At 42.1% G+C, this 14,020-nt stretch overlaps 1 protein-coding gene across 3 annotated transcripts in view; it reads left to right on the top strand.

Annotated features, from left to right (window-relative positions):
- GAN (gigaxonin) overlaps positions 1-14,020 on the top strand; it is a 44,601-nt gene that overhangs the window by 13,755 nt on the left and 16,826 nt on the right. For all 3 annotated transcript variants that reach the window (XR_012765295.1, XM_075433396.1, XM_075433397.1), the window contains exons 2-10: positions 97-211; positions 1,076-1,426; positions 1,870-2,087; positions 2,663-2,784; positions 3,262-3,374; positions 4,430-4,579; positions 4,878-5,014; positions 5,504-5,632; positions 13,367-13,476. Coding sequence is in view for 2 of the 3 variants with exons in the window: in XM_075433396.1 (XP_075289511.1) it covers positions 97-211; positions 1,076-1,426; positions 1,870-2,087; positions 2,663-2,784; positions 3,262-3,374; positions 4,430-4,579; positions 4,878-5,014; positions 5,504-5,632; positions 13,367-13,476 (1,445 nt within the window). In the remaining variant the exon portion in view is untranslated. The remainder of the gene's footprint in view (positions 1-96; positions 212-1,075; positions 1,427-1,869; positions 2,088-2,662; positions 2,785-3,261; positions 3,375-4,429; positions 4,580-4,877; positions 5,015-5,503; positions 5,633-13,366; positions 13,477-14,020) is intronic.

Genomic DNA, 14,020 nt, shown 5'->3' with positions numbered 1-14,020 from the left:
GTGACCCATTCCTAGCATTTGTCTCTTCAGAAAACTGAGAGCAAGCAATGCCCAGGTTGTGAGCTTTTTATTTTTCCTTCTTTTCTTCTCTCTTAGAACAAAATTGAATTACAATCCTCCAAAGGATGATGGCTCAACATACAAGATTGAACTTGAAGGGATATCTGTTGATATCATGAAAGAGATACTAGATTACATCTTCAGTGGACAGGTATGGTATTAAAAATAATAGATGGAAATCAAACTACTTGGCAGAATAACCTGGGTTTTAACACTGCTGTCCGGAAAGATAAACCTTTCAGGGTTTAAAGCGTTGTGATAAAACTTCCGCAAAATTATTCATAACGCTGGGGCTGTGCCTGTGAGGTAGAGGCAGTGGGCTGTGCAGGAGTTGTCTCCGCTCTTCTCGCCCGAGGGGGGAGGACTCTTTCAGAGTCCGTGTCAAATGCTTGTATTAAAATTTGTGGCGACCTTGAGTAACCTGCTTTAAAAAATGCAGCCTTTGACAGCTGTGAAAGAGAACTGGTTTGATGTCAATAGAGATTGAGACCCCATCACTGAACGTTACGGTACATCAGGCATCCTCCCTTACTGCATCATGCCCACTGCTCCAGCCTCCTGCTGCTGGCAGCATGCGCCTTCAGATACTTGCACCAGTACCCTTAGCAGGAATTAAAGTTGGTGTATCTGGTTTATTCGAAACCAGATTGAGATTGCGGAGTGAGTTTAACTTTCAGCAGAAAAAGAAAAGGCAGATCGGGCTTGAAATTCTCTTCTGGACATGCATTTAAAAAAAATATTTATCCTTGCAGTGAAATTCATTTCAGGTTCTTGGATTAGATGAGCAATTTTATGGTTACTTCAGGCGCAAAATTCTGCTTGACACTTGTCAAGCAAATGCCTTTCCATCCCTGCGTTAATTTATAAACGTGTGGTAGTCATACCAATTTCTCGTCGTTTTTACACTGGTATTAATATTCCATTTTTCAGCCACTGAGAATGAATGTAATAAATGCAGACATGTAATGAAACAAATGAGTGATTGTAGCTATAACTTGTAAATTAATTCTTGCAGATCAGGCTAAATGAAGAAACTATCCAGGATGTGGTACAGGCAGCTGATCTCCTGCTGCTTACAGACTTAAAAACTCTCTGCTGTGAGTTTTTAGAAGGTTGCATAGCTGCTGAGAACTGTATTGGTATTCGGGACTTTGCACTGCACTATTGTTTGCATCATGTTCAGTACCTTGCCTCAGAGTATCTGGAAACTCACTTTCGAGATGTCAGCAGCACAGAGGAATTCTTGGAACTGACTCCTCAAAAACTGAAAGAAGTGCTGGCTATGGAAAAGCTCAATGTTGGAAATGAAAGATACGTCTTTGAAGCGGTGATTAGGTGGATTTCTCATGATTCAGAATCAAGAAAGGTCAGGACATCAAAACGTTTATATATTGAATGGGACCCAAATCAGTGTGTTTATTCTAATTTGAATCTTGCATTTATGGAATTAATTGAATTTTGCCTGAGATGCAGACAGTGGTGGTGCAGTAGAAGGGTGAAAGTTGTACTGATGATATATAACCTGCTCTTTTTATTATTTAAGAGCCACTCGGGAAAGAATGTACCTTTTTGGCATTTGATGATATAATCTTGTTGTAGAGAGAAAGCAAGCGGCACTTTTGTAGTGAAACTTGTAGTGAAGACTTGATGCATTTTCTTAATAACATTGTGTTATGTTTTTATTATTAATACCAAATATCAAAAATACTTTTAATTTTTTGATAAATACGGAAGCATCTGTATGTACAAGTGCGTTAGTGCTGTTCTACAAAGTTTGGGGGATTTTCTGGCATTTATCTCTTTCTGTAGGTTCACATGAAGGATGTCATGTCAGCAGTGTGGGTTTCGGGCTTAGATGCTGCGTATTTACGTGAGCAGATGATGAGCGAACCCCTGGTACGGGAGATCGTCAAAGAATGCAACAATATTCCCCTCACGCCACCCCAGCAGGGAGAGGCGATGCTGGCCTCCTTCAAGCCCCGGGGTTACTCCGAGTGTATAGTGACCGTTGGTGGAGAAGAGCGGGTGTAAGTACCAAGTGGCATCGCAGGTCCTCACAGCTGGCACAAATGCAAGTGTCTGCATCCACAGCACATCCAGAAGCACAGTGTGGAGAGAATGCGTGCACCTGATGGGCTCATTACTCTGTCGTCTGAGTTTGTGTTTCAGGTGGTCAGGCACACCTAAAATACTTTTGTGAATGATTCAGCAGTAAACAGTTATTTTGTGGTAACTTTCTGACATTCAACACATAGTAGACTTGGAGTAGGACATGTTGTTTGTTCAGTAAGTGTTGGCTGTTTTTTTTAACTGGATAGACTTTACTCAAGCACAGAACGTTGGAGAAACACTTCTAATGATCTGAAAAGTATCTATAGTATGAATGAAATGCGTTTGCTTTTCATGTCTCCAGTCTGTACAAAAATAAATTTACACATGTTTGGTTTGGGGGTCTTCCCCTTATCAGGGAAATGCTATGCTCTATGAATATATATTAAATCATGAGCAAGCAAGTTTCAGACACAAGTTGTTAACAGTGAACTCATAAAACTCTGTCTTGTCTTTCTGTTTTTGTTTTGTTCCCTCCACAACCTGTGCTCAGATCACGGAAACCAACCTCAGTGATGCGGTGTATGTGTCCTCTTTATGATCCCAATAGACAGCTCTGGATTGAACTTGCTCCTATGAGTATTCCGAGGATCAATCATGGAGTATTGTCAGCAGGTAAAGGGGAACTTTGTATTTGTAAAGTCAATATTATGAAAACTTACCAGTGCCTCAAAATCCGAGACACGTTTTATAATTTTTTTTTTTTTTTAACGATTGACTGCACTAGAGTTATTTCATGCTTCCCCTTTGTCTGCCCAAAACATTACTTTATTCTATGAAAATCCCTGTCATCTGAGTGTCTTAAAATCACTATTCCCACGGTATTTTGTGGGAATCCGCGACACCTGTCTCTCCGGGAGTATTTCATGTTTTAAGTAAATTTTAACTTGCTGCATCACTGAATGTCAAAGACTATTTACAGTGGTAGACTTGAGTCCAGGTATAAATATTTGGTTTACCTTCTCCAGTCCAGAGTTTGACCTGTGACTGGTCTGAATCTCTTAACAAATTCCAGGATACAGCTCATGTTGTCTCACTCAGTGTGCAGTTGTGAATCCTGTTTTTAAGATCACATTACTTTTTGTCTTACAGAAGGATTTTTATTTGTGCTTGGTGGTCAGGATGAAAACAAGGGAACGCTAAGCTCTGGAGAGAAATATGATCCAGATACCAATTCATGGAGTTCCTTACCACCAATGAATGAGGCAAGATCACTGTCTTAACTGTTGGGACTGGATTTTTTTACTTTAGCAAAATGTTCCTTTTGTTCTGCAGAATTTTGTTCTGAATGTCCAGTCACTTGCACCTTTCACGTGCAAAACTGTGCTACAGAATGCCTTCTGTTTATATCCTCTTGTTACACTTCTGCTCTGATAATGACTTCCAAATCGACAAAAACAAAACTATTAGTTAATGTAAAGCCAAACTACAAAATTGCGGCAGTTCCACGTGGAATCAGTCATAGAGTATATTCAATACTCTGTGTATACTGGACTTCTAAAAAGATGCATGTGTTTCCTTTATGTTGTACACAAGAGAGCTCTCATATGGACAAAGGGGTTGGACTGTGCAGAAGCGATGGACGGAGGACGGGCCAACATACAGACCTTGACTTGCAGAGACGTTGATATTCATTTGGTTTGAGTTAATGTTTACTTCATAATTGCATTCCATCAAAAAGTAACAGATTATTATTTGTAAACATATATCCTTAATACACCTGTGGTTTTATCTTCTTAAATCAGCACAGGGTGTTGATTAAGAAATTGTTGTTTGCCACAGGGTTCAAGTCTCTGGTTAGCAAAGGCCTGTAGTTTTGGCCATGTTTGTGGTTACAATGCATTGAGTTTCCTGCTTGCTATGCGTAAGACTGAGGGTAGCTGTGCTCCTACATACAAAATAGAAGAGCTGCCTTCTCACAGACAATGGGCCCAAGTTTTGCTGCTGTGGAGACCTGAAAGGAACAGCTTCATTGTGGACACCGCTGCTATACAAACTGAAATATGGCCAAGCTCTCTTCTTAGATTTCTGTGGGGTCTCTTTTGCTGTTACTGCTCTGGCTTGTTTGAATAGCCTTTGTTTTGTTTAGTTGAAGAAATTAATAATCTTATTCTGGAGTTTAAGACTTCACCATTTAAAAACAAACCCAGACACAGTACCGATATCCCTTTGCAGACAGATATGCTGAAAAACGGATTGCATTGATTTATTCGCAATGGCAGTTACGTTTTATGATGTTGACTTTATTGATGTTCTTTAGGCACGACATAATTTTGGTGTGGTAGAGATTGATGGAATTCTGTATATTCTGGGAGGTGAGGACGGTGAAAGGGAGCTGATCTCTATGGAGAGCTATGATATTTATAGCCGGACCTGGACCAAGCAGCCAGACTTGACCATGGTTAGAAAGGTAAGAACTAAATCGTGTGTTATTGCCTTACTTATTGTTAAATAGTTAATGCCTCTCTCTATATATACATTTCAACCTTTTACTTCAAGTAGAAGCTGTAACAAATAGTCTTGAAATGAGAGAGAGCAGCTTCTTTATTTATACAACAAAAAAATTGTGGCTGAGAATTTTTGGGTGGCATTGTTTGACGTGTGGTACAGGCAACCCAAATACCAGAATGTGTATATAGTTAGCACTGAGCTCTCGATATGGTGCATTTGTGTGTAATTTTAGATATACTTTTTCTTTTCTCCGCAAGATTGGCTGCTATGCAGCTATGAAGAAGAAAATCTATGCAATGGGTGGAGGCTCCTACGGCAAACTCTTTGAATCTGTTGAGTGTTATGACCCTAGGACTCAGCAGTGGACAGCAATCTGTCCTCTGAAAGAGAGAAGGTGAGTCAGAGTGGAAGGAGGGAGCTAGGTGGCTGCGTACAACCTTTTTTAACACTCTGAGAGGAAGCTGTCCTTTCTCTGATGGATCCCTGAAGATGGCTGTCGCCACGACTTGTGCAGTCAGGGTGGCTTGTAGTTAATGTGTGGCTGAGTAAAGATAAGCATCCAAGCAATAAATGTGAGTTTTGTAGAAATAAACATCTGAGTACAGGCAGTACTTCCTTGATGCAAAATGGAAACTGGAAATTTTAGTTCAATTGGAACTTCAGAATTTTTTGCAGAGATAAATACTTTGCTATTTTGTTCTTTCACATGGTCTGAATTAGGTGCTTACAATTCATATTCATGACTCATCTCATCTAGTTGATCATATGAGGGGTATGTGTGTGTCTATATAGATAAAAAAGTAAAAAACAGAGAAGGTTCTGAAGGATATGTGGAATGGTTTTGATATACTGTGTTTACTTTTTTTTTAATTTGGATTCTCAGGTTTGGGGCAGTGGCCTGTGGAGTTGCCTCTGAGCTCTATGTGTTTGGCGGGGTCAGGAGTCGTGATGACAGTCAAGCCAGCGAGATGGTGACGTGCAAATCTGAATTTTATCACGATGAGTTTAAAAGGTAACCAGCTGCAGCTATAAACATAGCCTTACACACTCACCTGTCTGTTCCCCACTCCCTTGCTCCAGCGAATTAGATCTGTGCTGTGCACCTCTGTGGCTCATTTCGCCTTCTGTGATCTTGTTCCTCTGAGATACCAAGCCTGGGCCAGCGTGTCAGTCCTGGCTGCCCCTGAGCAGGAGAAACGCTGTGAGCACCCAGGTGGTTTGCCTGGTCCTTCACCCGAGCACAGGGTGCTGCTGCCCCAGCTCGTGCCCTGCGCTCCTTGTTGAGAGCTCCTCGAGGAGTGTAGGGATGTACAGGGATACTGCTCCATGACCCAGTCCCGTTGCCAGGGATTTGCAGCTTAGGGAATTCCTAAGATACAGATAAGAAAATTCAGGCATCTTTCTTCCCAGCATTCATAGCTGATTGCTTTTTGAACCCATGTAGGCTTTTGCCATGGGAAGGACACTGTGGATGCTATGCGTTCCGCAGCCACCTTGACACACTGTGCGTGGCTAATCTCCTTTTGTTTGCTTTGAATCTGCTTCTGATGACCTCATTTGTTATCTTTTGGCTCTGGTATTGGAAGCTACCTTACTACATGTGGTAACTATTCAAAATGTTATGTTAGACAGAATTTTGCATACAGTCACCTTACTCTCCAGTTGTAACTGACAAGCTTTGGTTCCCCCAGGTGTTTGTGTTTTTTTTCTTGAGAATAGCTATAAATTGAATGATTCTCTCTTTTATAAACTAAACTGAAAAAAGACTGGGTGGTCCAATCTTTCAAGGCTTGTTGACAGTGGAGGAGATTAGCATGTCTGTATTAGAAGATCAAGACTGATTTGTGACTGACACCTGTGTAAAAGCATACAAAAATAGAATAGTAGATAGTTCATTATATTATTTTCTTGCAAGATGTAGATGTAAAGAGACTTGAATTTCTGTATGAAGAAGTCTTCTATGTTGTTTGAAGTAATGTCTAAACTAGCTATAATCAAATGAAGCTGGACAAAAAACATTCTTTAAAGTAGTTAAAGGAAGCAGACAGAGAAGAAAAGCTGTTGCCTCTGATTCTCTCTAGCGTAGCCTAGCCCTATGGAGTTGTGGGGAGATGCTAAAAACTGGTTAACTTTTTGGCAAGAGGCCTTTGAAAGGGGAAGAATTCTGCAAAGAAGTGCTCCTTTATCTCCTGCTTGCTGTTTTCAGTTGATTTGCCTGAAATGTTTCCAGGCTGATTCTGTTCTTCGAAAGGCGGTGTATAGTAGCTTGTGATTCCTCGCCGGTGACTGTAAACCTGTTTCACTGGTTGGTACAAATTGAGGATTCATGAAGTGGAGTTTGGGAAGTCTCGGAGGTTCCAGCCTAGGTGCTGCAGGTGAGTCCCTGGTGCCACCTGCTGACTGCAGCACGGACACCTGCCCGGCAGCATTTCCAGTGCCTGCATTTGTGTCTTTGCTTGGTGGCATCCTAGAGGTGTTAGAGGGTTCAGGTAAAATGATAATAAAAATCCAGTTGCTTCAGGTCTTGTTCTAGCACACTGTGTGTTGTGTGTGTGGCGGGAGGGCTGAGCTGGCCCGGAGGAAGGAGAGGCAGCAGCGAGTGGTCCGAGTCTCGAGGTGCTGGGGAGGCATGTGCTGAGGGCTGCTGAGATGTTCAGACTTTGCCTTTCTGCTCTGCCACTGCGCAGAGTTTGAGCTTAGAAATTTAACTCAGCACAAATTTGTTCACAGGTTGTGTGTTTTCCTTTGGGAAGGGCGGGCTGGCGAAGCCTGGGATGGTGGCCGCTGCTTCTGCAGCAGGCACTGCTAGCTGGGGTTCGTGCTCTCCGGGTTTGGAGAGCCCCGGGAGGCCGAAGGGGTGTCGCTGCCAGGAGGGGGTGCAGTGCTGCTGCGCGGTGTTGCAGCACTCCAGCTCCTGGGGTCGCACACTTGCCCCCAGTTTCCGTACCCTCGGAGCGCTGTGTGGGATGGGGCCTTTCCGGGCGGCTGTGGCAGAGACCTGAGCAGCTGCACCTCCGTGGAAAAGAGAGAAAAGAGCCGTAAAGGGACTTCCCTTCCAAATGCAGTTAGCAAATATTTCTGCCTGCCCAATACCGACACAAAATACTTTGTGGTCTGGTACTCTTCTTTGGAGTAAGATTGAATCTGGAAAATTACCATAATTTCATTGTAATAGTGTTTCAGAAATATCAAATAAATGCCAAAGGAAGGCAAGTTGACTCTGCAAAACATGAGGGTATTATTTCCTGGGCTGATTCAGAAATAGTAGAAAACAAATCTAAATCACTTGATTGAGTGAAAGATGGAAGCTTAAGTAATATGTTTCTCTTAAGTCTGTGAAAAGCTTATGTTAAATACCAATGTGTGTGTTTGAGTTAAGCAATTCCACTTACACTGACTATCATATGCTCTGCTGTACATCATTACTCCATAGTAAAGCAGGAGTGATGCTATGGGTTTTACCACAGGTGGACAACCTCTTTTGCAGTTCCTTAGTGCATAGTTAATGTGATATGTGCAAGCACTGTTCCTTCACCTTAGACATGGTGCAGTTGCTACAAGGTGATTAATTTATAATTGGCAAGTGTGTTTATTTCCTCAGCAATAGTTTTTTAAACAAATAAAGGTAATTAGTCACCTTCAAACCAGCAGCTTCAAAAAGTCATCGTGAAGAACAGAAGCACCTTCAGACTCCACCGCGCATATTCTTGTTGTAGTGACAGTGAAGGAATGATACTGGAGCTGTCAAAGTTGAAATATCACGTTGACAGTGCGTGTGCGTATTATTGACAGAAGTCCAGAAGCACTGGGTGAAGCGAGATTTGTGGAAAGGAGGAATATATTTGCAAGATCGCGTAGCAGCAGTGGGTCAGAAGCACAGCATATGAATTCTAGCAGTCTCAAACCAAGAATCATGGGGGTTTTTTAGTGGTTACATATCAGCATTGCGTACTTCTTAATGAGCTACAGACTTTTCCAGCTGTTTTTAAGTAAGTGCAGAACTCCATCATGTTCACTTTTTTTTTGAATGGGAAGGATTTTCTGTACTGTGAGTTCAGCCATCGGGTATTGCTGGTTTACAGGTATGTGCGGCCGTGCACGTGTGTGTGGTCTGTTCCGTTTTTCGTGTGTGCCTCAGCTCTCGTTGCCTGAGAATGCAGGATCTAGCGTCATCCTGGGCATCCAGAGTCCGTGGGGAGCAGAGTTACGGGTTTTATTTAGTGTGTATGTCTAAGTGTGTACTTACATCAGTATATAAACATATTAATTCATATAAACTGGCATAATTCTAGTTTGAATTGGGTTAGAGAGCTGAAGCTTAACTTGTTTAATATTGCTTGCTTTGACAGTAACTGACTCCAGAATAACTCTCCATGCAGTCTTTCAAAATTGTTATTCTTAACCATGACGCAGGCTTTTCTAAAGACTGGGGATATGCTGAGATCTTCACACTAGCAAAAATATAAACATTGAGGCTCCTGTTAAGCTGTATTGTATAAACAAGTAATAAAATAAATGAAGTGAGACAGAATACCAGCGTACACATGAAATGTGGGCAGGATAATGTAGAAAATCATTCTCATGTCTGAGGTACTTCTGTAACTGAGATTTTTCAATTAATAAATGTTTTGTCAGCCTGTCTTTAGTCATGTGCATGAGTGAATTTAAGTGAACCAAGGATAGAAAATGCATACATCAGACTGCAGGTCTTTTCAGGATGTAGATTTTTTTTTTTTTTTGAAAGGCTATAGATTGAGTTTTGTGTACATTGCATCTTGGTTTTTAAAGTATCGATCAAGCTAAAAGTAAAGTTAAAATGTGAACATGGGAGATGGAGGTGTAAGGGTGTCCTTGGCTCAGTGATCCAGTGTTGGTCTACTCCATAAAAAGCAGGAAAGCTTAACTATGCATTAAAGACCTTGATGGATCCGTCTTTCCTTCTGCCAGAGTTCGTAGTTTATAATACACCTTTCTGCATCACATAGGGGTGTGGAGAATTGGATTATGTCCGTACGCATTGGGTTTTTTCCTTTTCAGTGTGGATATTTGGAAATACTTAATAGAGCATACATTGGCTTTAGGGTTCTTTGCAAGAGCTGGTGGTGGAGCTCTGTCCTTGAGTCTAGCCACTGCTGCTGTTCGCTTGTGGTCTGTAGGTGGGGTAGGCTTGCTTCCTGCTTTTTGTGAGCTCCTGGTTCAAAAGCATTTCCAGAATTTAATAGAATCATCGGTTGGAAAAGACCTCTAAGATCAAGTCCAACCATCCATCCAACACCACCATTCCTACTAAACCGTATCCTGAAGTGCCACATCTACACGTTTTTTTGAACACCTCCAGAAATGGTGACTCAGCCACCTCCCTGGGCAGCCTGTTCCAATGCCTGACCACTCTTTCAGTAAAGACATTTTTCCATCTACTCTAAACCTTCCCTGACACAACTTGAGGCCATTGCCTCTTATCCTATTGCTAGTTAGTTGGGAGAAGAGACCAACGCCTACATCACTACAGCCTCCTTTCAGGTAGTTGTAGAGAGCAGTAAGGTTCCTCCTCAGCCTCCTCTTCTCCAGACTAAACAGCCCCAGCTCCTTCAGCTGCTCCTCATAAGCCTTGTTCTCTAGACCCTTCACCAGCCTCATTGCCCTTCTCTGGACACGCTCCAGCTCCTCAATGTCCTTCTTGTAGTGAGGGGCCCAAAACTGAACACAGTAGTCCAGGTGTGACCTCACCAGTGCTGAGTACAGGGGGACGATCACCTCCCTGCTCCTGCTGGCCACAGCATTCCTGATACAAGCCAGGATGCCGTTGGCCGCCTTGGCCACCTGGGTACTCTGCTCGCTCACGTTCAGCTGGCTGTCAACCAATACCCCAAGGTCCTTTTCCGCTGGGCAGCTTTCCAGCCACTCTTCCCCAAGCCTGCAGCGTTGCATGGAGTGGTTGTGACCGAAGTGCAGGACCTGGCATTTGGCCTTGTTGGACCTCTTACAGCTGGCCTTGGCCCATTGATCCAGTCTGTCCAGATCCCTCTGCAGAAAGTGATGGATACTTCTTCAGGGGCAATACTTGATAAAAACTTCTTAAAAATATTATTTTTGCTGCTGGAACATCATAAAAATAAGGAAATAATTTAAGCAGTATGTAAGTAGTAAACTAAATCTTGTAACATAGTATGTGTAATTAGGAAGATTCTCCCAATAAGTGTGCAGGAATTTCATTTAAAAAAATTGCTTATGCAAATGTAATGAGAAAACTAACTGGCTGACTGGTAGTGCTGTCAGATGAGAGGAGCGTGGGGAAGATTTTCATTCATATGTAGGCTTTCTTTCACAGCTGGTGGGAGCTTGAGGTGACGTGTCTGGAATATGTTGGTTCTGTATCGCATCTCGGTTTGCTTCCCGCTTGGAAATAAAACAGTTACCATCCTGCTTATTAATTACAGCAGTGCGGATGGATTTTTTTGTTTGTACCACTTGAAGACTGAAAAAGATCAGGATTCCTTCCCTGTTTTTTTTTTTTTTAATTTGAGTGGAAGCAGATTTCAGTTTCAGAGCAGTCACTTCTGTCTGTGGTTACAGAGGGATATGCCTGCTTCCCTGCTGCTCTCGGATTCGCTTTGAGTAGAGCCATCCCAGGGAAGCAGGCAAGAGTTGCCTTCCAAGGGGTGTTTTCAGATTCCTGAAGACTGTGAATTTTTTGTCGTGGTGTTTTTTGCACACTGTTCAAACAGAAGGCACAACCCGCGTTAAGCTGGAGCTTAGTCAAACGCCGATGAAACGTGACCCCTTGCCCTTCCCGTCTTTGCTCCTTCCTAGTTTTAGCTGCTAAAGTCGCTGTAAGTGTTCCTGAAAACTTGTGCCTGTATTTTACGGTATGGGAGTTGAGAATGAGTTTTCACAAGCAACTGCAGATACTTTAATATTGTCCTTTCTTGATGCGCAGTAGGAAGATGTTTGGGTCCCACGCTGTTGGTTTTTTTAATTTAAACTCTGGAACCTTGAGTATTTAGTGCAGAAAAATCCCTGAAGTTCACGTATTTTCCAAGCCCAAACTTCATCAGTAGCTAGACTAAACTTATCTAATTTTGTTTTTTTCCCTTCCTTAACGTGATCCTTTATTTACTGTTTTTTTAAAAAAAAAAAAGGGAAGAAATTGCAGTCTTCTTCCTGAATTTTTCTGCCACTTACTTGGTTTTCGTAATTCTAGGTAACCTGGTGCTAAAAAGCAGCAGAAATGCTGACTGTGTCCTCTTCCCACAGTAAGGAAAGGAAGCTCATGAAATACAGTGAAAGGTGTTTTGCTCTGTGACAGAGTTTCTGAATCAGCGTAGAAGACTTCTTGTCTCTGTTTTTAGTTAATCTGTCGTCCCCTGTGACAGCTACAAACCGTTCCCTTGCTTTCTGCAGAATCAGAATCCTTCAGCATATAGCACAGATGAAATAATGGACAGCTAGTGCTTTCATTTGGCCATTAAAAATTGATCTCTGTCCCCAAGATAATCGATAGGTAGCAGCCTCTCCTTCAGTGCCAGAAGAGAGGCTTACTTCTGAATCGCGGGTGAGGGTGCTGCAGAATTCTCAAAGGTCAGCAGTATCTGTGAGGGTGTTTCCTAACTTGTCCCTCAAATTAAGGAATTATGGCATTAAAAATACTTGTTACACTTTTCAGAGGTTTCTCAAGCTTTCCTGTTCTCATTAAATTATTTAATAAAAGATCTAGGAGCAGTCACCTTAAATAGCATTGATTTGTATGTCTTCAGGGTCTATAAATAGTAACTGTGACAGCAAAAGCGCAGCAGCGTTTTGTAGAAATTTGTTTCAAAACCGGAGAGGGGATGCTGACAACTTCAGTGAAATGGGATGTCTTTCTAAGCCAGTGTCCCATGTGGGTGATGAGTAACTGCTTACCTGGTTTCCAAGGGCTTCAGCGTGGAAAACTGCTTTTCGCTTGGTAGAAGGATCAAGCTGATGTGGTGTTGACATGAGAATATCCTTAAAGTGAGCAGAGGGGCCTGTAAGATTGTACTAGGAGCTAGGAAGTGACTGAGAAGAGCCTGTTACGTGATCGGGAAGGTCTGTTTCAAGTCCAGGTAACGGACTCTTCTTTTGTTTCCCAAAGTCCCTGACCATTTTGATTTCCAGTCTTCTGTCCCTTGTTGAAAGTTAAGCATTGCCAAGTGCTGCATTCTTCTTACTGGACTGCGGATTTCTTGTTGCTGATAAAGTGTGATTAAAGAAGTTAGGGGGAAGGCACTGGTTAATAACGGGGCCTTGCTGTACAGCAATTTGTTATTTCCCCTAGTACGGACTCGGAAGACTGATATGCTTTTATGACTCTAGTGATTTAAGACAAAGCTGCCTAAAATTTTCTCTGTAGGGAGAACTGACTGGCATAGCTGTCGTAGAAGGGGCTCTCTCACGTGCCTGCTTTCTTCCAGAAGGTCACACTGGATGGCTGCAAGAAGAATTTACTCCAGATAGGTTACACAGATGAGTGGAGCAATTCCGAAATAAGGTAGCTTCAGGATGAAATATCCCAAGCTTCCCAAACCGCAGTACCGATTGCTTTTCTTGGCTAGGAAAAGCCAAGACTATCCTGAACTAGACAATGTTCCCAGCAGTTTTTACTTAACAAATTAACTTGTATGTTCTGCTTTTGATTCAAATGTGGCAGTTGCAGAAAGAACCTGGAATTCTTTTAGTGTGCTTAATAAAAATTGCATGCTGTTTGTTTTTGTAATTATTTTTACAGGTGGATTTATCTAAATGACCAGAACCTGTGTATCCCGACTAGTTCTTCCTTCGTGTATGGAGCTGTGCCCATTGGAGCCAGCATATATGTCATAGGAGATCTCGATACAGGTCAGAACTAGAACCAATAACCTCCTCTTGTTTGTCTTTGTCCAGTCTTTTAAATACGTGGCACTAAGGAGACTGAATTTCTTTTAGAATCAAAGGCCAGGACTATGTTCTGTTAAGTTACTGTTGTCTTCAGGGGAATTAGGCTGGACATACAGAAATGTGCAGGATTGTTTTGTACATCAGAGCTCTTCAGAAACAAAGTCAGTGCTAGAAGAATTTGGTTGATTAGCTGTTTGAAGATCAGAAGAGATGAAAATTAAGAGCATGTTACTGCATTTGTCTAAATATAAGAAAAAACGTTAGTGCCTGAGGTTGTTTCTCCCACCTTTGCAGTGGTAAGCTGGTGATTCTGCATTTTGGAGACAGCAACCAGTGGTTCCTATGGATGTGATCGTGGCTCTTGGCTCTAAATCCCAAGGGAGTAACTGTGTACTGACAAACGTATTCAGTACTCAGCTTTCAGCATCTGGCCACATACTGTAAAAAAACATGTGGAAGACTACATGCTTTCGTGGTCATATGTGCATATACAAGTGTGTAACAG

The sequence above is a fragment of the Opisthocomus hoazin genome, chromosome 12 (genome assembly GCF_030867145.1).
Source record: "Opisthocomus hoazin isolate bOpiHoa1 chromosome 12, bOpiHoa1.hap1, whole genome shotgun sequence".
In the NCBI taxonomy this organism is placed as follows: domain Eukaryota; kingdom Metazoa; phylum Chordata; class Aves; order Opisthocomiformes; family Opisthocomidae; genus Opisthocomus; species Opisthocomus hoazin.
Note: the sequence above shows the minus strand (reverse complement) of the source record. Positions and strands in the feature narration are given on the sequence as shown.